We start from the raw sequence: 25,246 nt of genomic DNA, 5'->3' as shown, positions 1-25,246 counted from the left end.
AGGACTTCAATGACCTTGTACGGCCCTATAAACCGGGGAGCAAACTTCTTGGACGGGACTTTAAGGCGCAAATTTTTTGACGATAGCCACACCAGATCCCCGACCACAAACAAGGGGTTAGCAGAACGTCTTCTATCTGCCTGAGTCTATTGTATGCTCTGGGACGCCTCTAGGTTCTTCTGAACCTGGGCCCAGACTGTGCACAGTTACCGATGAACGACCTCTACCTCGGGATTGTTGGAACTACCAGGTGAAACGGAGGAGAACCGTGGATTAAACCCAAAATTACAGAAAAAGGGGGAGACCCCTAACGAGTTACTGACCCGGTTATTAAGGGAAAATTCGGCGAGGGGAATGAATGAGACCCAATCATATTGACAGTCAAAGATAAAACACCTTAAATATTGTTCTAGAGACAGATTAGTCCTATCAGTTTGGCGACGTAGGCCTTAACCCAGGTTCAACCCAGGCCACCAATAGTTTCTGGCAATGAGGTGCTTGGTACCCAGGATGCCTGGATGACCAGATAGTGCGGAGTCATGATTTTCCCTAAGTACCCTTAGCCGGAATTGCAGGGGAACAAACAGCTTGTTCTCAGGAAGGTTGCCGGGAGCTGAACCTTGATCAGCCGCAATTTCAGAGACTAAATCAGAATCAATAGAGGAAATGATTATACCTGGAGGCAAAACACAAGCAGGATCTTCCTCCACAGGAGGGCTGGCCATGAAGCTACGCGACAGTGCATCAGCCTTAATATTTTTAGACCCAGCCCTACCCTTAGGGAGCTTAGCTCCTGGTACCAAATCAATTGCGCAATCGTATTCTCTATGAGGAGGTAACACTTCGGAGGCCTCTTTAGAGAAAACATCAGCGAAGTCCTGAACAAACTCAGGTAGAGTGTTCACCTCCTCAGGGGGAGAAATAGAATTAACAGAAAAACATGACGTCATGCATTCATTACCCCATTTGGTAAGATCCCCAGTATTCCAGTCAAACGTGGGATTATGCAACTGCAACCAGGGAAGGCCTAAAACCAAATCGGACGATAATCCCTGCCTCACCAGTACAGAGCACTGCTCTAAATGCATGGAGCGAACAAGGAGTTCAAAAACAGGGGTATTCTGTGTAAAATAACCATTAGCAAGAGGAGTGAAGTCGATACCCACTACCGGGACAGGTTTAGGCAAATCAATCAATGGCATAGCTAGAGACATAGCAAATTCCACAGACATAATATTAGCAGAAGACCCTGAATCCACGAAGGCACTGCCGGTAGCAGACCTACCACCAAAAGAGACCTGAAAGGGAAGCAAGATTTTATTACGTTTCATATTTACGGGAAATACCTGTGCGCCCAAGTGACCTCCCCGATGGTCAATTAGGCGCGGAAGTTCCTCCGACTGGTTATTCTTACGCCTAGGACATTTGTTCACTTGATGCTTGTCATCCCCACAGTAGAAGTAGAGACCATTCTTCCTGCGGAACTCTCTACGTTGTTGGGGGGACACGGAGGCCCCGAGTTGCATAGGTACCTCCGAGTCTTCCGTGGAAGAACGAAACAATGGAACCTCGGGAGGCATCATGGGGGAGTCAGAGGAGAAAACACAAAAACGTTCAAGTCGTCGTTCCCTGAGACGTCGGTCAAGTCGTATCGCTAAAGCCATAACCTGATCTAGGGAGTCAGAAGAGGGATAGCTAACTAGCAGGTCTTTCAGGGCGTTCGACAGACCCAATCTAAACTGGCACCTTAAGGCAGGGTCATTCCACCGAGAAGCTACACACCACTTACTAAAGTCAGAACAATACTCCTCAACAGGTCTCTCACCCTGACGTAAGGTCACCAGCTGACTCTCGGCAAAGGCAGTCTTGTCAGTCTCGTCATAAATGAGCCCGAGAGCAGAAAAGAAAAGATCAACGGAGGAAAGTTCAGGGGCATCAGGAGCCAAGGAGAAGGCCCATTCTTGGAGCCCGTCCTGGAGCCGGGACATAATTATACCCACCCGCTGGCTCTCAGAACCAGAGGAGTGGGGCTTTAAGTGAAAATAGAGCCTACAACTCTCCCGAAAGGAGAAAAAAGTCTTCCGGTCCCCTGAGAACCGGTCAGGCAACTTGAGGTGGGGTTCAAGAGGTGAGGGGCACTATCAGGGTAGCATCAGGCTGGTTGTCCCTCTGAGCCAGGGCCTGGACCTGTAGGGAGAGGCCCTGCATTCGCTGAGCCAGGGTCTCAAGGGGGCCCATAGAGTGTCAGGGACCAGAGTAGACTAGTTATAGGGCTTGTGATTATGTAATGATTGGGTAGGGAGACAGACAGGTGAGACCTAATCTACCCGCCACTCAGTCCCTGCCTACTTGCAACGACCCACCCTAGGCGACGGGGTACAACTGGTCGACGGTCCCTACACTCAATAGGTGCACGACAGACAAACAGACAAGGGTACAAAGAAGCCGGGGAAATGGGGAAGTTGCCCACGGGAACACCGTGAGCAACAAGCGAGGTGAACGAGTAGAGTCAAACCAGGAGATGAGCGAGATACAAAACACAGAGCAGAAGAATGGTCAGAAAAGCCAAGGTCAATAACAAGCAGAGGGTGAGTAGTTCAAGAAGCTGCAGCAAGGCCAGGAAAGCAGCAGAGAAGAATCACATGCAAAGGAGGAACAGGAAAGGCAGGTATAAATAGACAGAGGGCGGGAGCTAGCTCCGTCTGGCCAGGCTGTGATAGGCTCTCCCACTCCTAAGCCTGCCATCCTGAGTGGTGGAAGATGGAGTCAGTCTCACAGACATAGAAGCAGGTGTAGACTGATTACCTATGGGCGTTGACACAGAAGCTGTGTCTGGCAGATCCTTTACAATTGTAGTTTGGACAGTGAGGGAAAAAACCCAAACTTGTGCTGCTCCGTTGTAGTGTGTCATTTGTTATTTAGTTGTGTCAAATCGTTAAGGATTAATAGTTATCCTGTTACCCGTTGGCTCTGAGATAATGGCTGGGAGGTAGATGACAGAAAAGTTGGATATTTGTGAGTAATATTCAGTAATACCACAAGGGCTTCAATGGTTATGTCCTGATAATGGAGAATCCAGTGCAACAGGGAAAACTTTGAATGTTGCTTTGAATAATCATTGATACACTTTTAGCACACACTGCCAGCTTGTAATATTATGTGTAAGGGTCCATAAAAACCACCAGTTGTATGTATTGTCAGACTGGCATAAGGTGGGAATCAGTACAGACTGATTTCTAGCACATATTTGATAATCTGGCATGGACTTTTAATGTAGTATAACATCCAAAGTCAGTCAGTCTGTATTAATATAACATCAGACCACCACTTGAATATCGTTGTAAAATAACATCCTGTATTCAATGAATGACCCTGACACTTACCCCAATTGCCATCTGTGTCGTAGTAGTATAACTACCTACACAAATTACAGTGAAAGACATTGCTATTAGTTCACACCCAGGGCCCCTAAAGAAATTATCCCCAAAATACATCACAGGCTGTATGAACCAAAAGCTATACCCCGGCAGTGAGGGGATTGTAGATGTTTGAAATGAATGTGACCAACTCCTGCTTGATTCAATGGAGGTTCACGAATGTCGATTGTGTTAAAAACATTTTTTTCATCTTGCAATTATTGTTTGGCAGCATATTGTCTGTTCTTGATGTTCAAAACAGTGAGGGATCAGAGGAAAGAATGTCTGGTGGAACGACTTTTGATATCGTATTGGTAAGACAGTCTAGGAGATAGACTGGTCTGAGATCTCTGTTGGCAGATGTGGCCAGTTTGCCTAGAGGTGGGGGATTTACCGGAGATCACCCTACTGCTCTCCGACCATGGGGTCAGGAGAAAGGGAGACAAAAATGCGGGACAGCCTTGGGGCATGGGTCCCGGCCATCATTATAGTAGAATGAGCAAAAGTAGCTGGGGCTTTAATTGTAAAAAATGTTAAAGAGTGATGGGAGTTGGATCTTGTGATGCTGGAAGAATGTGAAGACAAAATAACACACTGTAAAAAAAAAAAATTGTTGAAGAGGCTGGCAGCCGTAAGATGGTTGTTTGCATGTGATAAATAGAATGGTTTGTGGAAAGTTGAAAAAGGGATGGTGGATGGCCAGGAGTTAAACTCTGTTAACTGGTAATAAGTTAAAATGACAAAGTAAGTGATTACAGGTTGTTACAAGAAAATTGATGCGAGGGAGAACAATTTGAATACAGGTGTAAATTTTGATAGGAAGAGTGAAGAAAACGGAGCAGCCAGGTACATTGCAGTGACTAATGTGGGTCAGAACGGGGGGTGTGTAATGTGAACGGGTGTGATGTGTGAAACATGTGTGAAGTTTGAAACTAGTGGCCACAATATAGCAGATCTATATTGTATGCTCTTATTTTTAACTGCAGTAATGTATAAAAATGTTAGCGTCTTGTGTATGGGGTTAAAATCAGCTCCTCATTGTAAACGAATGTTTCTTATCTTTGCGCATTCGCTGTTGTCCGTAAGTACACCAAGTGAGAAAAATATTACAGCCGGTTGAATTTGTCTGCATAAAGATAAAAGTTACATTGCATATTGTAACGTCTGTGGTCGCTGACCACAAAGTCCTTCCATCTGGTCGACGCCAGTCTCTCCAAAGATGTCTGCACATGCGGCCGTCCTGTTCCACAGTGACCACCAGGGTACGCTCGCGAGCTCAGTCAGCCTTGGAGCGCACTCTGGTGTGAGATTAAGCTGATTGCTTCCAGAGCACCCTGGACTATAAGAAGGGCTTTGCCCATTTCTATCTTGCATTAGCCTTGTTGTCGTTATCTTAGTATGTCTGTGCAAATGGTCTCCTAGTGTTTTCCAGTTCCCAGTGTTCCCCGTTCCTGCTACCCGTATCCCGTGCTGTCCTGGTCAAGTGCCGTGTTGAGCTGAAGTCGTGCTGTGCTGTTTTCAAAGCCTGTCCTGCTACACCACGCCTGGCGCCTGCCTGCTGCCTAGTCACAGCCGAGCCTGTCTTGCTACTGTCTGAGTTACCACAGGTATACTATACGAACTATTGACTGTGACCTGTGTCCTGTTGGCCAGCTGCCATATCATCAAGGCGGTACGGCCCAGTGGGTTCACGTACTCTTCGTGACACAAATTTATATGTTGTGATAAGATTTAATGTTTTGAAGTTAATTCAAATTAATTAAAATACAGATATTGTGAGACACAGGGTCTTGAAAATTTATGCACCCCTACTATTCCCTATTCTCACACATAATTTATTGGTTTGTAGTAATTAATATTATTTTCTGTTTTATTGGATAAATAATTATAATTGTTATTTTTGTTTTCCCACATGCAGGCACGTGCTATAGTACTGCCTAAATGTTATTTTTGAAAATGTATGATGTTTGAAAAGTAAATGGTTGTATTTAAAAGATAAAATTTAGTTTAGTCAGGAGAAAGTCATTTTTGTTTCAGGCTATTGTGTATTACAGGGGGCCAAACTAGTGCCCCCCAGATAGAGTGCCCGACTTTATTATGTTGAGTTATGTAGTTTTGAACCCTGCTTCATTACTTTCGCAGAGTCCAAATAGGAGAGAGTAGTGAGGGAACTGATCAGGTACAATTTTGTTTTGTTTTGTATTTTGTTTTAAATTAATGAATTTGGTTCTAGGAGGTCTACAAAATGTATATGAGACCCCAATGAGTAATCCAGATTAAATGTGTATGACAGTACCCTAAATTTTGAGGTTTTTCTGTATAGATGGTTCCAGATCCTTCGAGAACGGTCTCCACCCAATATGAGGTATTGTGTAAGAGACCATCCCCCTCCAGCAAATCTGCACAGGAAACCGAGGTGACGTCACTCACAGATGAGTCTTTACAGATTTAGATGGGAAGGTGGCAAAAATTGTCTGAACATTGTTAATTTTATGCCAGATTTTAGTAAAATAATTTGTTTGTTTTTGTATTAATCAGGTATTTACAGGACCTGGTGGGGGTGGGATTTTCATATGTGCCCTTAATCATCAGATGTATGTGGAAAAATAAAACTCCACCCTTTTGAAATACTCTATCTATTTGCGATATGGGTTTCCAATGTAAATTTGTAATGTAGAGATACTTCATCATATACAGTATGTACAAGACAGGATACGATGCACCAGGTAAATCATCCAGAAACCTCTCTCACCTTCTTGTTCATCTCAAGAAGGGGAGCTGGAGGTGCTTGCTGAGGCTTGTAACCAGGCAAAAGGTAAGACGGCCGACATTTACACTGACTCTAGGTACGTTTTTGGCATCGCCCACAATTATGGGCCCATTGGTAGTAGGACCTTTATTGGATCATTGGGTAAGCCAATTGAGAGAGCAAGAGAAGACAGACCTGACAACAAGACTATGTGCAGCCAGGTATCAGTAAATTGGCTTGTCCCTGTATACAATAACGCCACCACTAGGTTTGTAGCAGCCTGCATGGTATGCACACGGCATGACATAGGTAAAACAGCAAAGGTACCTATGAAAAGTGCACTCCGGCCAGATTAACCATCCCAGCGACTGCAGTACATACAACTCCCCGAGGTAGGTGTGTATGAAAAGGTGCTCGTATATGTGGACCTGTTTTCAGGGTGGCCTGAAGCCCAGCTAGTATCTTCCCGACAGCAGAACTTGTGTGTAGTGACAGGAATAGTGTTTTCCCAAGTATTGAGCTAGTGTTTGTACAATGATAAGTTTTCAGCAGCTCTCCAGATTATATCCCAAAGTTAGTTTGTTTGATAAATAAGTGCAGTGGGAATATGAAATACTGAGGTTACGTTTTATGTAAAGTTCTGGATCAGCCTTAGCGTTGGACTATTGGAGGCATGCGTTAGTGTTATGTTTGTGTAAATTATAATCTTCTCAGTGCAAGTAGATTCCCATTTGAAAATATTTTTGTTGTGAAAGGAAAATTTTAGAATAGAAAATTCTGTACAGTATATATAAATAATAAAAATCAGTTTGCATGTATCACTTCTAGTTACTGCTCAATGTGAATGTTTAACCCGTTAGTGGCCTCCAATACGCCTTTTCACGGCGGCCACTAATGGGCTTTATTCTGATGCATAAGCCTTTTTACGGCGCTGCATCAGAATAAATAAACAGAGCAGGGAAATGTCAAATCTCCCTGCTCTCAGCTGCCAGATGTAGCGGAGAGCTGGGGGCGTCCCTGCTCGAACGTGTGAGATCGATATAAGTATCGATCTTACCCGTTTAACCCCTCAGATGCGGCGCACAATAGCGTGCGCCGCATCTGAGTTGTTTTGGAGGGAAGGAGCTCCCTCTCATCCCACTGACACCCGGCGATAAGATTGCCGAGTGTCTGTGTCTCCAATGGCAGCCAGGGGCCTAATAAAGGCCCCCAGGTCTGCCTGTAGTGAATGCCTGCTAGGTCATGCCGGAGGCATGTCCTAGCAGATGCCTGTCCGTTTTAAACGGACAGGCAGTAATACACTGCAATACAAAAGTATTGCAGTGTATTATAATAGCGATCGGATAATCGCATATTAAAGTCCCCTAGTGGGACTAGTAAAAAAGTAAAAAAAAAGTTTAACAAAGTTAATTTAAAAAAAAATGAAAAACCCACTTTTTCCCCTTATAAACTGCTTTACTATTAAAAAAACTAAATAAAGTTAAAAAAAAGTTAAACATATTTGGTATCGCCGCATCCGTAACAACCCAGACTATAAAGCTATTACATTATTTAACCCGCATGTGAACGGCGTAAAACATGTAATAAAAAACTATGGAAAAATTGCTGTTTGCTGTGAATCCTGACTTAAAAAAAATGTGATAAAAAGTGATCAAAAAGTCGCATCTACTCCAAAATGGTACCAATAAAAACTACAAGTCGTCCCGCAAAAAAAAAAACCCTCATACAACTGCATCGGCGGAACAATAAAAAAGTTATGGCTCTTCAAATATGGAGACACAAAAACTGCTGCAGTCTGTGGGTTTAATAAATAAATCTGTTGTTAACAATTCATCACCTACCCTGTAGACCATTGTGTCAAGATATTGTAGGGATACTTCAGATGAACTCATGGTAAATTTGATGTCAATATCCATATTATTAAGGAAAGAGTAGAATGCTTCTAGTTCATTTGGGATACCAGTCCAAATGACAAAGATATCGTTAATGTATCTCCACCTCCTCAGTACATGACTGAAGTGGTGGGATACATAGACGTATCTTGTCTTGAGGGCTGCCATAAACATATTGGCATAAGTTGGAGCCATATTTGAGTCCATGGCGGTCCCTCTCCTTTGTACATAAAAATTTTCACGAAACAGAAAGTAGTTTTCAATGAGAACCACTTCTATTAGGCTCATGAGAATGTGGGTGCATTCATTAGTATAGGACGAACCCCTTAAAGTTTCATGGACAACAAAGAGACCCCTAGAATTGAAAAACGAAACGTACAAACTGCACGCATCGAATGATACCAGGATAATGTACTGTTGAGTGATACATCTTTTAATTTTAAAATGAAATCAGAAGTGTCCTGGATATAGGAAGGGGCAGAGGTGGCATATGATCGCAATACTTTGTCGAGGAAAATGGCTATCGGCCCATAAATAGAGCTCTTCCCTGAAACAATGGGTCGTCCTTGTGGTTTATTTAAACATTTGTGAATTTTTGGTAAGCAATAAATTACCGGAGTAACCGGGTGAGACACCGTAAGGAATTCAACCAACTCTTTATCAATTATCCCCCCTAACAACGCCTGTTCTAAAAGATAACTAATCAAATGCTGAATGCAGAACTTAGGGTCATTGGTTAGTTTCTCATAAACAGTAGTGTCGCCAACCTGGCTGTTGATCTCATTTAGATAAAGTGATGTGTCCATGACGACCAAGGCCCTGCTGTCACGGCGCGGGGTGTGGACCCACTGGGCCGTACCGCGTAACGGAGTAGCAGCTGGCCAACAAGGTACAAAACAATGTCTATAGTTCAGAACGGGTACCTGAGGCAATGTAGACAGTGGCGGAAGCAGGACTTGTCTTTCACAGCAGGTAACGCCGCGGATGCAACGGGAAGGCACAACTTGACTTTCACTTGTAGATACAATAGCACGGGATACAGGGTACAGGCAGCAGGAACGGGTAACACTGGGAACGGGAAAACACTGGGAGACCTTTTGAAAGACAAACTAGGGTATACAACAACGCTCAGGCAAGGAACCAGTGGGCAGAGCCCCTTTTTATAGTCCAGCAGCCATTTGGGCTGATAATTGATATGAGACAGCGTACTGGCCCTTTAAGGCCGTGCACGTGCGGGCGACCTGCGGGAAACAGTACGAGGACCCAGAAGAGAGTGCCGGTGTCTCCCTGGAGGGAGTGGATGCCGAGAAGAGAGCTGTCCATGGCCGGAATCGTCAAGGGGTGAGTTTGAACGACGACCCCCGGCCATGGGCGTATCACCTGCTTTTGTCAGCTGGCTTGATCGTCAGCAACACACCATCAGTAAGGTCCGAAGGGCCTCTCTTTCAACTCTTGTGAGGTTAGACTGTAGTGGTAAGGACCCCTCGTCATTATCTCTAAGTGCAAGTACTCTCTGCTTAACAGAAAAAATAAAAGCATCTAAGACTGGCTTATTAGTGTATGGTTGCCAAGAGCTCTTTATAAATAGACCTACGGTATTTAATGACAGTTCACTAACCGTTACCCTGTCATTACAGGAGAGACCTTCTGAAAAATACATATTTTATTTTTTTATTAAATCTTTATTTTGAATATAAAAAGACATGACATAGGAGAGAATGATAAGCAAAGCCATTAAACATAGTACCACATATAGTGAAGTGCAATAGCTAATATGTAAATGGGACAACAAGCATAAATTGCACAATAAGGGTATGTTCACACGTAGTTTCCCGAAAAATGGCTGAAAAATTGGAAGCAGAACGCGTACAAACATCTGCCCATTGATTTCAATTGGAAATACGGTATTCTGTTCAGACGGGGCATTTTTTATGGCTCATTTTCCGAAAACGGTGCGTAAAAAGACGCCCGCAAAAAAGAAGTGCATGTCACTTCTTGGGACGTTTTTGGGAGCCGTTTTTCATTGACTCTATTGAAAAACAGCTAGAAAAACAGCCATCAAAAACGCAGCGAATAACGTGAGTTGCTCAAAAAACTTCTGAAAATCAGGAGCTGTTTTCCCTTGAAAATAGCTCCGTATTTTCAGACGTTTTTGGTTAAACGTGTGAACATAACGTAACAAGAAATGAATCAACATTGTTCGTAGCATCAGAACATTTACAGTACTGAAATGATAAGCTGTCGAATAAGAAAAACATCTAAGAGAACAAAAAGAGAAAACAAAAAGAAAAAACAAATAGTACTCATAATAATCTGAGAAGAAAGATATAGAGAATTTGCTATCATCGATAAATTCGAGTTACATTCTGAAAGCAGGAAGACATATTATCCAATTGATACAAAAAGAATGTCCAAAATATTAACATTAAACAATGTCAAGAGCAGAGGTGAAGAGTTATGTGGAGTGTAGCAACTGCCAGGCACGCCATGGGGACCAGAGTTGTAAAAAATGTTCATGAGTTCTAGACTCCCAACTTGCCAGTTCCTCTAATCTATATATTTGTCTAAGCCTAGAGAACCACATTGGAATATTTGGTGGTTGTTTATTCATCCATATATCTTGTGATACACTCATGTACCACAGGATATCCCCACTGATTAACTTACCTCCCTTCCCCCTCGAGATTCTGGGGAGGAAACAGGAAGTTCCAACTGCTTCCACCCCCCTCACCAGGTAATGATATTCCATGAGGTAGCCATAAGCCCATGACCTCCCCCCTTGCACATGCATGAGCATGTGATGTCACACAGATGTGCACGGGAGGGTTTAAAAGGACAAACGGTCCCACAGTTCGCTCTCTCCTTTTTTCTGCCTCCCTGAAGACACACCAACTTGGACCACATGAACCGCTAAGTATCTTCTCCCCTATACACCCCAAGTAACCCTTTCTCTCCAGCTCCTCACCTGCACATTCCTTGTAGCCCTGAGTTCCCTCAGTAACCCTTGCATTCCTGAGTTCCCCTACTACCCCTTGCGGCCCTGAGTTAACCCTGCAGTAACCATAGTTATCCCTAAGTAACCCCTGCAGTAACTTGCTAGCCCTGCAGTACCTGCTATCCCCTGACATACAGCAACCCATTCCCCTTGTTATCCCTTTTTCCTCCTGAGTTCCTAAGTTAACCCTTGCTGTCCTAGTTACCTGATTAACCCTTAGTGTACAGGGATAGTTATTGCTAGGTGGGAGTGGGACAGAAACAGTGAGCATCTGCATGTGTATTGTATTGTAACGTAACATATGTATGTTTAGGTAAGTGGGTGGCGGTATAATTAGGATTGTGATACTGTGTTTATACTGTACTACGTATAGTGAGTATACCCAGTATATATTAACGTGTTATATGTATTGGGGTATACTGATACTATACTGTGATCGGTTACTGTGTTTGGTGTATTTTATATGTAAGTGTGATTATTGTTAGTAATAAATATTACCCTTTATTCACTATACAATTGTATTTACTCAGTCGTATACACTTACGTAGCAGCAAAGCAAGTAGATTAACGTTAGTATAAGGAAAAGGTAGGGGAACTCGGCATAACCATAATGACCCTGATTATAAAGAAGGTAGCAATAGTGGGTGACTCAAGTGGGTGAAATCCACCATTATACCAGCCCTTTGACACAAGTAGGTGAAATCCACCATTATACCAACCCTTTTACAGAGGGTAAGTCATATTTAGTAAGACGCCCGTCAGGATCAGATAAGTTCACTAGTACCAAAGATGGAGTGAGCTTAATATTTGTGGAACAGATCTTATTAATATGGGATTCGATAGAGGACCAGTATGTTGAAATTACAGAGCAGTCCCACCAGATGTGTAATAGCGTGCCTGGGGAATTACCACACCTCCAGCATGCGTCCGATACATTAGGGTACATTTTTGCCACTATATCTGGAAACCTATACCACCTAGTGAGAAGCTTAAAGGAGTTCTCCTGAATCCTGATACATCTCGACATACCATGAGATCTCTTAAGTATAACTGATGTATCACTAGATGAAAATGAAATTTTCAAGTCCCTTTCCCACGCTTTGAGGAATGCCGGCTTATCTTGTGCACCAAGGGTAAGTAGTTTATCGTAGAACATAGAGATTCGTTTTTTAGGAAGGGGAGGAATACAAATCAGAAATTCGAAACATGTAAGGGGTCCAGAGATGACGAATCTTTCTAAGAAGTCGCAGCTGACTTTAAAGAAATGGTCGTATTGAGCTGTGGACCAATGTTGTCCAGCTCTCAAGATATTAATATGTGAAATGGTTGGGACAATTCGACCCTCATATAAGTCACCCACTGTAATCGTGTTTAATGAGCCCCATATATTTACGGATCTTCAAATTGTGGATATAAAATATATGGAATTAAGTGAGCAGGTGTCAAAGGGGAAGGGGACTGCACACCAGCTACAGAAGACTGAGCAAATTTCCATCTGTTCAACATAGGGGATTCTCTTTATCTACTCTACTTATACACCCCTTATTTCCCAACAAAGTGGACGGTACCTGCGTACTTTTGGTCAATAAGTCAATCTGTTTTGCTAAAACCGTGTGAGAGAAGGACAATGGTTCTAGATGAGTTCGCAGTTGTATGGCATGGTAATATAACATTATGCCCGGAAGCCCATAACCCCCGAGGTTCCTTGGCAAAGTTAGCTGCTTATATGAAATTCTAGGACATGATTGTTTCCATAGGAATGTGGAGAATAAGCACCTGATATCAGTGAAGTAGGATGCTGCAATAAAAATAGGAGCCGTCTGAAGTATAAAAATTGTGGTACTATAAAGGATTTCAATACGTTTTTCCTTCCCATCCACGACATCATTGGAATCTGTAGGTCACTTAGTTGGTCAGCGACAGATTTCAGCAATGGGGTATAATTTAATCGATATATGTCCTCTGGATTGTTAGAAATTTTTACACTTCTATAAGTAATATGGAAAATCCTTTTCAAGGGCAGAAATTGTGATTGGATTAAAGTGAATGTTCAGAGCCTCGCATTTGGTATGATTCATTTTGAAATTGGATAATGATCCAAATTTATCCAATAAAGACAATAAGGCTGTAAAAGCATCTTTAGGGTAAGAAATTAATAATAGCATATCGTCTGCGAACGCAGCTACTTTGTGTTTTGTGTTTGAAATCTGCAAATTCCAGATATTAGGATGTTGTCTAATGGCTTGGATTGAGGTCTCATGAAAAGAGTAGGAGATAAAAGGATAGCCTTGCCTCGTGCCATTGCGTATATAAAAAGGTGAGGACAAGAATCCGTTTGCCCTTAACCTGGCCGTGGGCAAAGTGTAGAGGGCAAAAACTGCATCAATCATCGACTTCGGAAACCAAATTTTTGCAGCGTAAGAATCATAAATTGCCTATCAACTTTTTTAGGCTGTTCTCAATCACTTGCTTGTAACGTTTTTTTATTTTTTAAAACTCCTCTGCCCTGGGTTGGTGTGGAAACTGATCTATGGTGCAGATTCTCAAGTTGAATCCACTGCTGGCTTTGGCTCAAAAAACTGCATGTGAGATTCCAGCCTTAGGGTGTAAAGGATCTGCCAGGCACAGCTTCGGGGTTAACTCCCTTAATTAATCAGTCAGCACCTGAATCTACATCCCTGAGACTGACTCCAGCTTCCACCACTCAGGCTGGCAGGCTTAGGAGTGGGAGAGCCTATCGCAGCCTGGCCAGACTCAGCTAGCTCCCGCCCTCTGTCTATTTATACCTGTATTTCCTGTTCCTCCTTGCTTGTTATTCTTTTTCGTGTGGTTTCCTGGCCCAGCTACAGCTCCTTCGATTTTGTTCCTGCTCCATACTGACCCTGGCTTACTGACTACTCTTCTGCTCTTCGTTTGGTACCTCGCACACTCCTGGCTTGACTCGGCTCGTTCACCACTCTGGTTGCTCACGGTGTTGCCGTGGGCAAATGCCCTTTTCCCTTGCTTGTATTCCCTTGTATGTTTGTCGTGCACTTACGGAGTGCAGGGACCGCCGCCCAGTTGTACCCCGTCGCCTAGGGCGGGTCGTTGCAAGTAGGCAGGGACAGAGTGGCGGGTAGATTAGGGCTCACTTGTCCGTTTCCCTACCCCCCGGTCATTACATAGGGCTTATTCACATGGACAGGTGTCTAATGGGCCATGAAAAATTTTCATTTTTCATGGCCAAATTGCATCCGTGCGGGACCCAATTTCACAGATCCTTGATAGGCTTGAGTATATTGAGTCCTATTTACTCACGGGCTGTTAAAAAAACGGCCATGTGAATAGCCACATAGACGTACATTTATTTTAATGCAGCTGCGTTGCGGCCGTTAAAAAACGGACGATTATTCTGTACGTGTAAATAAGCCCTTAGAGAGGTTGTATGAGAAATGCGTCTTATTTAAACCTGAGACATATGGTGTGGTTTGCTCTTTGGTAGCACCACGCCTGATCCAGAGCGCTCCGAGGTCTTCAGAAAGGGTATGGACGCCTACGAATAAGGAAAGGGAAGGTGTGCAAACAATTGTATATTGATCATTCCACTATCGAGGAAATAATTTACAAGTAGAGATTTCAGACTTCTGCCAGTTGGTCCAAGCCAGTCAAAGCCCGTTTCTAAATCCCACCAAACCTCATTCACATATTATGGTCCGTATCTTGCAACAGAATTTGTGAGCCAAACCTGGGAGTGGAACATAACAGAAAATCGTATAACGAAAAGATTTGTTTTGGACCTAATTCTAGTTTTGGCTTACAAACCGTAGATTTACACAAGGCAGATGTGTTGCAGAAATTTATGCGACTCTCTCGTGCATCTGACTGAAGCTTGCAGAAATTCATCTGCATCTGCAGCAACAACCTCATTCAGATGTATACAATGGATTTTTCAGTTGCCGAAATTTCTGCAACACATTTGCCACGTGTGAATCTACCCAAATATTGATGCAAAATATTGACCAAAATATGCAAGTGTGAATGAGGCCTTATAATAAATCTCTGCTGGATGTTATTTTTGCCTAAGGGTCAGTACCAAGGATTTGAGCTACAGCAGAAAATTACATATCTGTGAATGTTTTTGTTTAACAAATTGTGAATTCAATTTATTGTTTATTTTCAATTCCATCACCAATATCTTTATATACGGTTTGAATAAAAATCAAATAATGAGATGTTGACATATGTTAAAAATGAAAAAAAGTTAACATGGGGTACCCTTTTGTTTTCACTAAGTCACTTTGGATTCTCTGGCAGTGTAGGTGGATTTACGATATTAATACAGTAATATGGAGCAAGGTACATGGTGGCAATTCAGCTTCCCTGTTTTGAAAGTCAACAAGGCCGTATTGGTCTTCCTTAGACTTCGTTCACATTTTCGTTGAGGTCCCGTTCTGATGGAGGTTTCCATCAGAACGGGACCCTGAGCAGACACAAACTGACAGCGACGGACATCACCATTGATTTCAATGGTGACGGATCCGGTGCCCATGGTTTCCGTTTGTGTCTGTTGTGCACAGGACTCGTCGTTTTGCTAGAAGCTATAGCGTAGTCGACTACGCTATTGCTTCCGGCAAAACGACAGGTCAGGTGCACAACAGACACAAACGGAAACCATGGGTACCGGATCCGTCACCATTGAAATCAATGGTGATGGAAACGGATACTTCTGGTTTCCGTCGGTGTCAGTTTGTGTCCGCTCAGGGTCCCGATCTGACGGAACATCAGAACGGGACCCCAACGCAGATGTGAACGAAGACTTAGGGTATGTTGACATGAGTTGTTTTTTATCAATACACAAAACAACTTAAACAAACAAACTTATATGCAAAATACTTCTGTTCCATGGATCCCGGTCACAGGTGACCACAAAAAAACAACTTTTATCAGCTGCTCATCGTCTGTGAATAAATCGGATGTGTTAAAAATATTGTTTTTGCTCTTATAGCATTTTCCACATTCCAAACCAGAATATGGTTTCTTCTCTGTGAATTCTCGGAGTTTCAAAATTGTATTTCGTTGTGAAACAATTTCCATGAAAACGGCTTGTTTCCTGTGTGACTTCTCTGATGATCCCTAAGTTTGCCTTTAGTAATAAAACATTTCCCACATTCTGAACATAAATATGGCTTCTCCTCTGTGTGACTTATCTCATGTCTAAGAAGATGCGATTTATGTGTGAAACATTGTCCACATTCTGAACATGAATATGGTTTCTCTCCTGTGTGCCTTCTCGTATGTCTAATAAGATTTGATTTTTGTGTAAAACATTTCCCACATTCTGAACACGAATATTGTTTCTCTCCTGTGTGACTTCTCTCATGTATAACAAGATTTGATTTACGGATAAAACATTTACCACATTCTGAACATGAAAATGGTTTCTCTCCAGTGTGAATTCTCTCATGTCTAACAAGATGTGATTTAATTGTAAAACATTTCCCACATTCTGCACATGGATATGGTTTCTCCCCTGTGTGACTCCTTTTATGTCTAACAAGATGTGAATTATCTGTAAAGCCCTTCCCACATTCTGAACATAAATATGGCTTCTCTCCTGTGTGAATTCGCTCATGTACAACAAGATTTGATTTATTTGTAAAACATTTCCCACATTCTGAACATGAATATGGCTTCTCTCCTGTGTGAATTCTCTCATGTATAACAAAATCTGATTTATTTGTAAAACATTTCCCACATGCTAAACATGAATATGGTTTTTCCCCTGTGTGACTCCTTTTATGTCTAGCAAGGTGTGATTTATCTGTAAAGCACTTCCCACAGTCTAAACATAAATATGGCTTCTCTCCTGTGTGAATTCTCTGATGTTTAACAAGATTTGATTTATTTGAAAAACAGTTTCCGCATTCTGAACAGGAGTATGGCTTCTCGCCTTCATGACTTCTTTTGTGTACAACAACACCTGAGCTTTTTGTAAATAGTTTACTGCATTTAAACCTTTTACCCCCTTTCTGAGCTGTACTTGCGGTAACAATCTGCGATTGGTCAGGAGAAGGTTCCTCATGATTAGGGGAATTATAGGATAGATCGGTACTGTGAAGTGCTGGATGTACATTAAAGGTAATGAGATTTTCTCCTGAAGACTGCTGCAGGATATCTTCATCTTCAGCTTCAGAATTTAGCAATAATATCAGGTTCCCCTCAGAGTTCTTACACAGATTTTCTGTTAGGATTAAAATAGATTTATTTTTTTCAAACCACAAAAAACTAGAGAGATTTATAGCATTCCTATTAGGCTGGAAACACACATGCAGTTTGATACAGTTTTTTAAGTCAAAAGGCAGGAGTGGATCCAGCAGAAAAGTATAAGCCATTCCTTTATATTTCCCATTTCTTTTGAATCCACTCCTGGCTTTGGCTCAAAAAAACTGAACGTGTGATTCCAGCCTTATATAGCTCTGTCATTGATACATTTTAGAGTGTCATACAAAGTCCAGGATTCTGGTCTACACTCAGTGGCCACTTTAATTACATAAACCAAGACTTGATACAATTAAAAAATTGTTTGGTATTTACATCTCTACCCTGCCAACACATTACAGCTTTCAATACCAACTGGTAATCACTTTAATTACTTGTACAGCTGTGTTCACACATAATGGCAACTGGCGTCCCTGAGGTGCAGGTGATGTGACCGAAAACTGTGCAAACAAGGGCTGTTACCACAAAACGGCGCTCTTTTTACAAAATTGTTAATGGCCGTGTGTTTTTCCAGGTAAACGGTTGTTTTACCAGCAAAATCACGGTACCATTATCAATGTGAAAATTGCGCTAATTTGCAGTAAAACCACATTGGTATAGTTTTCAGCAGCACCGTTGACGCAATGTGTGAACACAAATCTAAACGATGAAACAGTCTACCTGTCGGGATTCGAAACAGGAGACTCCTGTGTCCCAGGCAGTAGCTCTTCTCATTAAGCCACTAGTGCTGTAGAAAGCTCCAATGCTGTATTTAATGTCTAGCTTCTCAATGCCTGCCTATCTGGATTCCCTGCTTTGATTGGTCTCATCATTGTGACGCCTGTTTAAGCCTGAACCTTGCAGTATCTTGGCAGACTATTAAGCACCCTGGTTGTGGTTACGACGTAACTACCTATTGCTGTTTATCTGTGTACCAAACCTGAACGGTTACTTAATTACTCCGGCTGTTTTCACCATCCTGCTTAGTCGTTTCAGCCTCTAGACTCCGAATTTGCCACAATCCTTGACATAAAATCTTTGCTTTTATTGCAAGGGTTCAGGGTACTATTCTGTTTTTTTTGCCCAAATAAGATCCATAGAACAATAGCTATCACTGATATAAAATATATATATATATATATTTAAAAAAAAAAAAAAAGATGAAACTGGAGACATCTGATCCTATAAACTCAAAAAACACATTCAAATTTCTCCTCTGGAACAGAATAAAGATGTTGTTGGTACCGAAGTCACATTTTATAGTGTCTATACACATCTGCAGTAAAACGCATGAGATTTCTTCTTCTGCTATGCTCGACTCTGGAGCTGGTGGAAATTTCATGGACATAGATTTTGCTCATGATATCGCAATGTTGACAGTCCGCACTAGTAGACATGGAAACAGTTGATCGCTCACCCCTATACTCAGGGCCTGTTACTCATGAGACTATGCAGCTTTTAGTTCACACCAAAAAGTTTTTCATTTACAACTGATTGGTTCTCTAAAGTTTCCAGGTATTTTAAGAATTAATTGACTTTCTACTCACAATCCATTCATAAATTGGGAATTACGCTGTATACATTTTCCCTCTAAATATTGTCAGTTAAATGGTCTGCATAAACCTACTTGACAGCAAACTACCTGACAGCACATCAATCTCTGAACGTTCTGTTGAAGAATTATTACAGTCACAATATGAAGAATTTCAGGATGTTGGTGATAAAAAGAATGCGTATAAGCTTCCTTCACATCGCTCATATTATACGATTCCCCAATGGAATGGGTACCTGGAGCTAAAATACCCTATGGTTGTATCCAGGGCCGCACCTGCCATGAGAAGTGGTGAGGCCGCTGCTTCAGCCGGCGCCACCAAGCTAAAAACAGGGGGCGGCATATTGTGGGAGGGCCAGGGGGGACTTTACCTAGCAGATGTGCTTCACGATAGGCGCACGGCTACTAGTGCACTCCCCCTCTCTGATGCTGCATGTGTCGCGAGAGAGGAGCATAGAGAACCTGCGCTCAGCCTCCAGCCCTCACTAATTTAAAATTGATGGGCCTCTACCATACTAAAAAGGGGGGCCATCTGACTGACTGCATTGGGCATTATGGGGGCACCCATAACTGTGCAGGCCGTACTTTGGACACTATATTCTCTGTTCCTCGTTACACACAAAGGAAGCAAGTGCAGAGCCGAGGAGGAAGCTCCGCCCACAGCCCGACCTGCAAGAAACCTGTGCAGCTGGAGAGATGGTATGTTCCTGTGTGTGTGTATATATATGTGTCTGTATACATGCTTTATGACTGTGTGTGTGTGTGTGTGTGTGTGTGTGTGTGTGTGTGTGTATACATGCATTATGTTTGTGTGTGTGTCTGTATATGTATTCATGCCGTGCGAGTCTATCTCTATATATATATATATATATATATACACACACACACACACACACACACACACAGTGTAAAGGATCTGCCAGGCACAGCTTCGGGGTTAACTCCCAGAACTAAATCAGTCAGCACCTGAGAATACATCCCTGAGACTGACTCCTGCTTCCACCATTCAGGCTGGCAGGCTCAGGAGTGGGAGAGCCTATCGTAACCTGGCCAGACTCAGCTAGCTCCCGCCCTCGGTCTATTTAAGCCTGCACTTCCTGTCCCTCGGTGCTTGTGATTCTTTCCTTGTGGTTTCCTGGCCCAGCTACAGCTCCTGCTATTTTTGATCCAGCTCCATACAGACCCTGGCTTACCGACTACTCTTCTCCTTTTCGTTTTGTACCTCGCACACTCCTGGCTTGACTCGGCTCGTTCACCACTCTGGTTGCTCACGGTGTTGCCGTGGGCAACGGCCCCTTTTCCTTGCTTGTGTTCCTTTGTATGTTTGTCGTGCACTTACAAAAAGCAGGGACTGCCGCCCAGTTGTACCCCGTCGCCTAGGGCGGGTCGTTGCAAGTAGGCAGGGACAGAGTGGCGGGTAGATTAGGGCTCACTTGTCCGTCTCCCTACCATTACACACAGACACAGTGAAGGAAATAAGTATTTGATCCCTTGCTGATTTTGTAAGTTTGCCCACTGTCAAAGACATGAACAGTCTAGAATTTTTAGGCTAGGTTAATTTTACCAGTGAGAGATAGATTATATAAAAAACAAAACAGAAAATCACATAGTCAAAATTATATATATTTATTTGCATTGTGCACAGAGAAATAAGTATTTGATCCCTTTGGCAAACAAGACTTAATACTTGGTGGCAAAACCCTTGTTGGCAAGCACAGCAGTCAGACGTTTTTAGTAGTTGATGAGGTTTGCACACGTTAGATGGAATTTTGGCCCACTCCTCTTTGCAGATCATCTGTAAATCAGTAAGATTTCGAGGCTGTTGCTTGGCAACTCGGATCTTCAGCTCCCTCCATACGTTTTAGATGGGATTAAGGTCTGGAGACTGGCTAGGCCACTCCATGACCTTAATGTGCTTCTTTTTGAGCCACTCCTTTGTTGCCTTGGCTGTATGTTTCGGGTCATTGTCGTGCTGGAAGACCCAGCCACGAGCCATTTTTAATGTCCTGGTGGAGGGAAGGAGGTTGTCACTCAGGATTTGACGGTACATGGCTCCATCCATTCTCCCATTGATGCGGTGAAGTAGTCTTGTGCCCTTAGCAGAGAAACACCCCCAAAACATAATGTTTCCACCTCCATCCTTGACAGTGGGGACGGTGTTCTTTGGGTCATAGGCAGCATTTCTCTTCCTCCAAACACGGCGAGTTGAGTTAATGCCAAAGAGCTCAATTTTAGTCTCATCTGACCACAGCACCTTCTCCCAATTACTCTCATGCATGTATACATGCTTTGTGTGTGTGTGTGTGTGTGTGTGTGTGTGTGTGTGTCTGTATATGTATACATGCTTTGTGTATATATATATATGTCTGTATTTGTATACATGGTGTGTGTGTATGTGTCTGTATACATGCTGTGTGTGTGTGTGTGTGTGTGTGTGTGTGTATACGTGTGTGTGTGTGTGTGTGTGTGTGTGTGTATACGTCTCTGCATATGTATACATGCTTTGTGTCTGTGTGTGTGTATATATATATGTGTGTGTCTGCATATGTGTACATGCTTTAGGTCTGTGTGTTTGTATATATGTGTCTGTATATGTATACATTCTTTAGGGGTGTGTGTGTGTGTGTGTGTGTGTGTGTGTGTGTGTGTGTGTGTGTGTGTGTGTGTGTGTGTGTGTGTGTGTGGGGGGGGGGGGGTGTGTGTGTGATTATACAGTAAGGGAGGGGGCCAGAGCATCTGACTGACTTCCGAGAGCTCTATGGGGGGGAATCCCCCCCCCCCACAAAGCCAGAGTCGAACACTCAGACCCCCCCAAGCAGTATAATTTCCCCCATAGCATCCTCAGTAGTTATTACAGTGCAAAGGGGGGGGGGGGTCTGACTGCTTCAAATTGTAACGCCTTTCCTTTAGAGACACTTACATGTCAGAAGTTTTGATCGGTGGGGGTCCGAGCACTGGGATCCCCACTGATCGCTAAAATGAAGCGTCAGAAGTGCTCAAACACTCTCAAGCACTTTTGCCTCTTCGTTTTAGCGATCAGTTGGGGTCCCAGTGCTCGGATGTCCACCGGCCAAAACTTCTGACATGTAAGTGTGACATGTCAAAAGTTTTTAAAAATTTAGTTACACTTTAAAAGAAAGGTGTTATAATTTTTATTAGAGAAGTCCCTGCATTTTTCTGGCGCACAGGACCTCCCAGATGGGCCAGAATTATCTATTAATATTTTTGGGGCATCTCTAGGTCCTGTGCGCCACCATAGAAATTGCAGTTCATTGACCTCTAGTTTCTATTGCGGCACAGGGGAGAAGACAGAAGACTCCTGTGAGTGAGTATAAGTTTTTTTTATTTTGCTTATTGTAAATTTTTGTTTTGCAGGTTCCGCTGAACCGTTTGGAATACGTCAAGGATTTGCTGGACTACATCGATGATTTACACTTCATTTTTTTTTTCATATAAAATGGTCAAAGAGGTGTGTGTGGGGGCGTTTTTACTTCAATAAAAAAAAAATATTTTGTGTGTTTTTTTAATACTTTATTACCACCTTAGTAATGGCAGTTGTCTGATTGTTGACCTCCATTACTAAGGCGGGGCTTAGCGTTAGCCAGTAAAAAGGCTGACATTAACCACCCATTATTACATTGGGACCCACCGCCACCAGGGGTGCCGGGTGCAATCCAGTACCCGACCATCTGTAGCAATGGACGGGCACTGGGGCGGGCGCAGGCTGGTATTATCAAGCTGGGAAAGGACAGAAACCTTGGCCCTTCCCATCCTGGTAATGCTAGGCTGCTGCTGTTATGTTGTTTCTGGCTGGTTATGAAAAATTAGGGGGAACCCACGTAGTTTTTTGTCAACTATTTATTTTTTTGAAAAACAAAGTGGGGTCCCCCCATTTTTCATAACCAGCCAGATACAACACAGCAGCAGCCTAGCATTACCAGGGTGGGGAAACAAAAAACCGTGGTCCTTTTGGGTTTTTGTCCCTCCCAGTCTTATAATATCAGCCTGCAGTCGCTCCAGTACCCAACCATCACTACAGATGGTCAGGTACTGGGTGGTACCCGGCTCTTCCCGGTAGCCCTGGTGGCTGTGGGTAACCGGGTAATAATGGGGGTTTACGGTTAGCCTCTTTACTGGCTAACGCTAAGCCCTGCCTTACTGTGGACGCTGTCAAGCAGACAGTGGCCATTACAAAGGCGGTAATATAATTTAAAAAAAAAAAACAAAAAAAAAAAAAAAAAAACACATAAGAAAACATTTTTTGTTGAAATAAAAACTCCCCCCCCCACAACCTTCTTTTACCATTTTATTTTTAAAAAAAAAACACAAAAAAAACGTACATCGAAGTAGCCCAACTAATCTATGACTTAGTCTAAATGGTCCAACCGAACATAGCAAAAAAATAAAAAAGTTAGCAATATTAAAAATATAAAACCTATACTTTTTTTCTCCCCTGCGCCACAATAGAAACTAGAGGTCCAGGAAAAATTATTTCCCTTCATGTAACTCTGCTTCCTGTCAACTGAAAAGTCATCCGCCAGAGGGAAAAAATGTTTCCCCATAGTGGAGTACGAGAAAGTCTAATCCCCAGATGAGGCTCTCTTGTACTCATCGGGAAATATTTTTCCCTCTGATAGATGATTTTTCCGTTGACAGGTAGCAGAGTTCAATAGGGGGGGGGGGGGCAAAATAGGGTCTGTTCATAGTTTGTTTTTTCCACCCCTGCCCTAGATTTCAATCCTATTACCGCCCCTGTGCGCAGAATATCACAGGTTCACAACAGAGCTTGCAGAGGAGAAGTGCACGCCCCTGCGGACCACGATCCAGAGAGCGTGTCTAACCAGTGAATATGGCAACTCTGCACCCGCATCTCTCCTCAGCCTCCACGTTATTGGATGAGAGGAGGAGGAGAAGTGCGGACTGTGGCTGATGACATTCACTGCTTGTATATATTTATATGTGCGGTATAGTCACTGCTGCTATATATGGATCTGTGCGGTATATTCACTGCTGGTATACATGTATCTGTGCGGTATAATCACTGCTGGTATACATAGATCTGTGCGGTATAGTCACTGCTGGTATATATTTATATGTGCGGTATAGTCATTGCTGCTATATATGGATCTGTGCGGTATATACACTGCTGGTATACATGTATCTGTGCGGTATAGTCACTGCTGGTATATATTTATATGTGCGGTATAGTCACTGCTGGTATATATTTATATGTGCGGTATAGTCACTGCTGGTACATATTTATTTATAGGTTGTGCGCAGTTTATTTTTTGCTTTGCTACTGTTCCATATGCCTTTTCTAAATATACATGTTTGCCCCTTGCAGTTAAAGGGGTTGTTCCAAGATTAAATGTTATCCAGTCTACAGGATAGGACATAACATGCTGATCGGTGGGGGTCCGACCACTAGGACCCCCACTGATAACTAGAACGGTGGTCCCTTGTACCCCTGAGTAACTGGAGCGGCAGTGTGTGTGCTTGACCTGCAGTGTCATTAACTCAGGGGTACAAGGGAACCCAACTGATCAGCATCTTATCTCCTATCCTGTAGAGAGGGGATAACATTTAATCTTGGGATGACCGCTGTAAGGCCTGAACATGCAGTGAATCGTTTTCAGATTATATTACTGGCTCGATGATTACATTCATTCCTAGTCCGGTCTGTGTAGTTTTGGTTTACAAATATTACAGATTGGCTGTACAGGTCCAACAGACGTGGACAGAAAGTGCAGCGTGCGTTACTATACTGTCTGTAAAGTGCCGCATGCGTTACTATAGTGACTGTACAGAGCAATTAAAGGGGCCCTGACAAGTTTGAACACAGACATTTTTTGTTTCATTTCTGTGATTGCATTTTGGATACACGCTGCCCTGGTCATTTTACTAGTACTTATAGCTGGGGCAATATAGGGATATTTAATATACAATTGCCCGTAGCATCATGAGACCTTGCAGCTTATAACAATGATGTTCAATAATGTGTTTTTTCGTTTACACAGTTTTAATTTTTTTGTTTAGTTTTACAAGTTGTTTCTTAGTTCAGTTTTTTTTTTTTGTGGGTGGGGGGGGCGCCATTGCCATTTCCACCTCAGGCAGCAGAAAAGCTAGAATCGGCCCTGGTTGTATCTACACTCTTTCTGAACCAGAACTGAAAGCCTTACATATTTGGATGATACTTTGAACAAAGGCTTTATATGGCTATCGACATTTTTGTTCTTTGTAGAGAAGATTTCACCTTATGTCCCTGCATTGAACTATAGGGATAACATCGCAGCTAAAAATCAATCTCTCCCTTTAATTTCCAGAATTACTTGAAAGCCTTCGTATAGATAAAATAATTTACAAAGCTTGGTCTAAGAAAAGCAGACAACAATGTTTAAATCCGCC

At 42.7% G+C, this 25,246-nt stretch overlaps 1 protein-coding gene across 1 annotated transcript in view; it reads right to left on the bottom strand.

Annotated features, from left to right (window-relative positions):
* The window catches only part of LOC142654474 (uncharacterized), a 1,458,099-nt gene that overhangs the window by 1,415,006 nt on the left and 17,847 nt on the right, over positions 1 to 25,246 (bottom strand). The window contains 2 exon segments of the mRNA XM_075828928.1: positions 14,350 to 14,352; positions 16,175 to 17,272. Of these exon segments, the coding sequence (XP_075685043.1) occupies positions 14,350 to 14,352; positions 16,175 to 17,272 (1,101 nt within the window).

This window comes from Rhinoderma darwinii, chromosome 1 (assembly GCF_050947455.1).
Source record: "Rhinoderma darwinii isolate aRhiDar2 chromosome 1, aRhiDar2.hap1, whole genome shotgun sequence".
In the NCBI taxonomy this organism is placed as follows: domain Eukaryota; kingdom Metazoa; phylum Chordata; class Amphibia; order Anura; family Rhinodermatidae; genus Rhinoderma; species Rhinoderma darwinii.
This window is presented reverse-complemented; position numbering and strand designations above follow the sequence as displayed.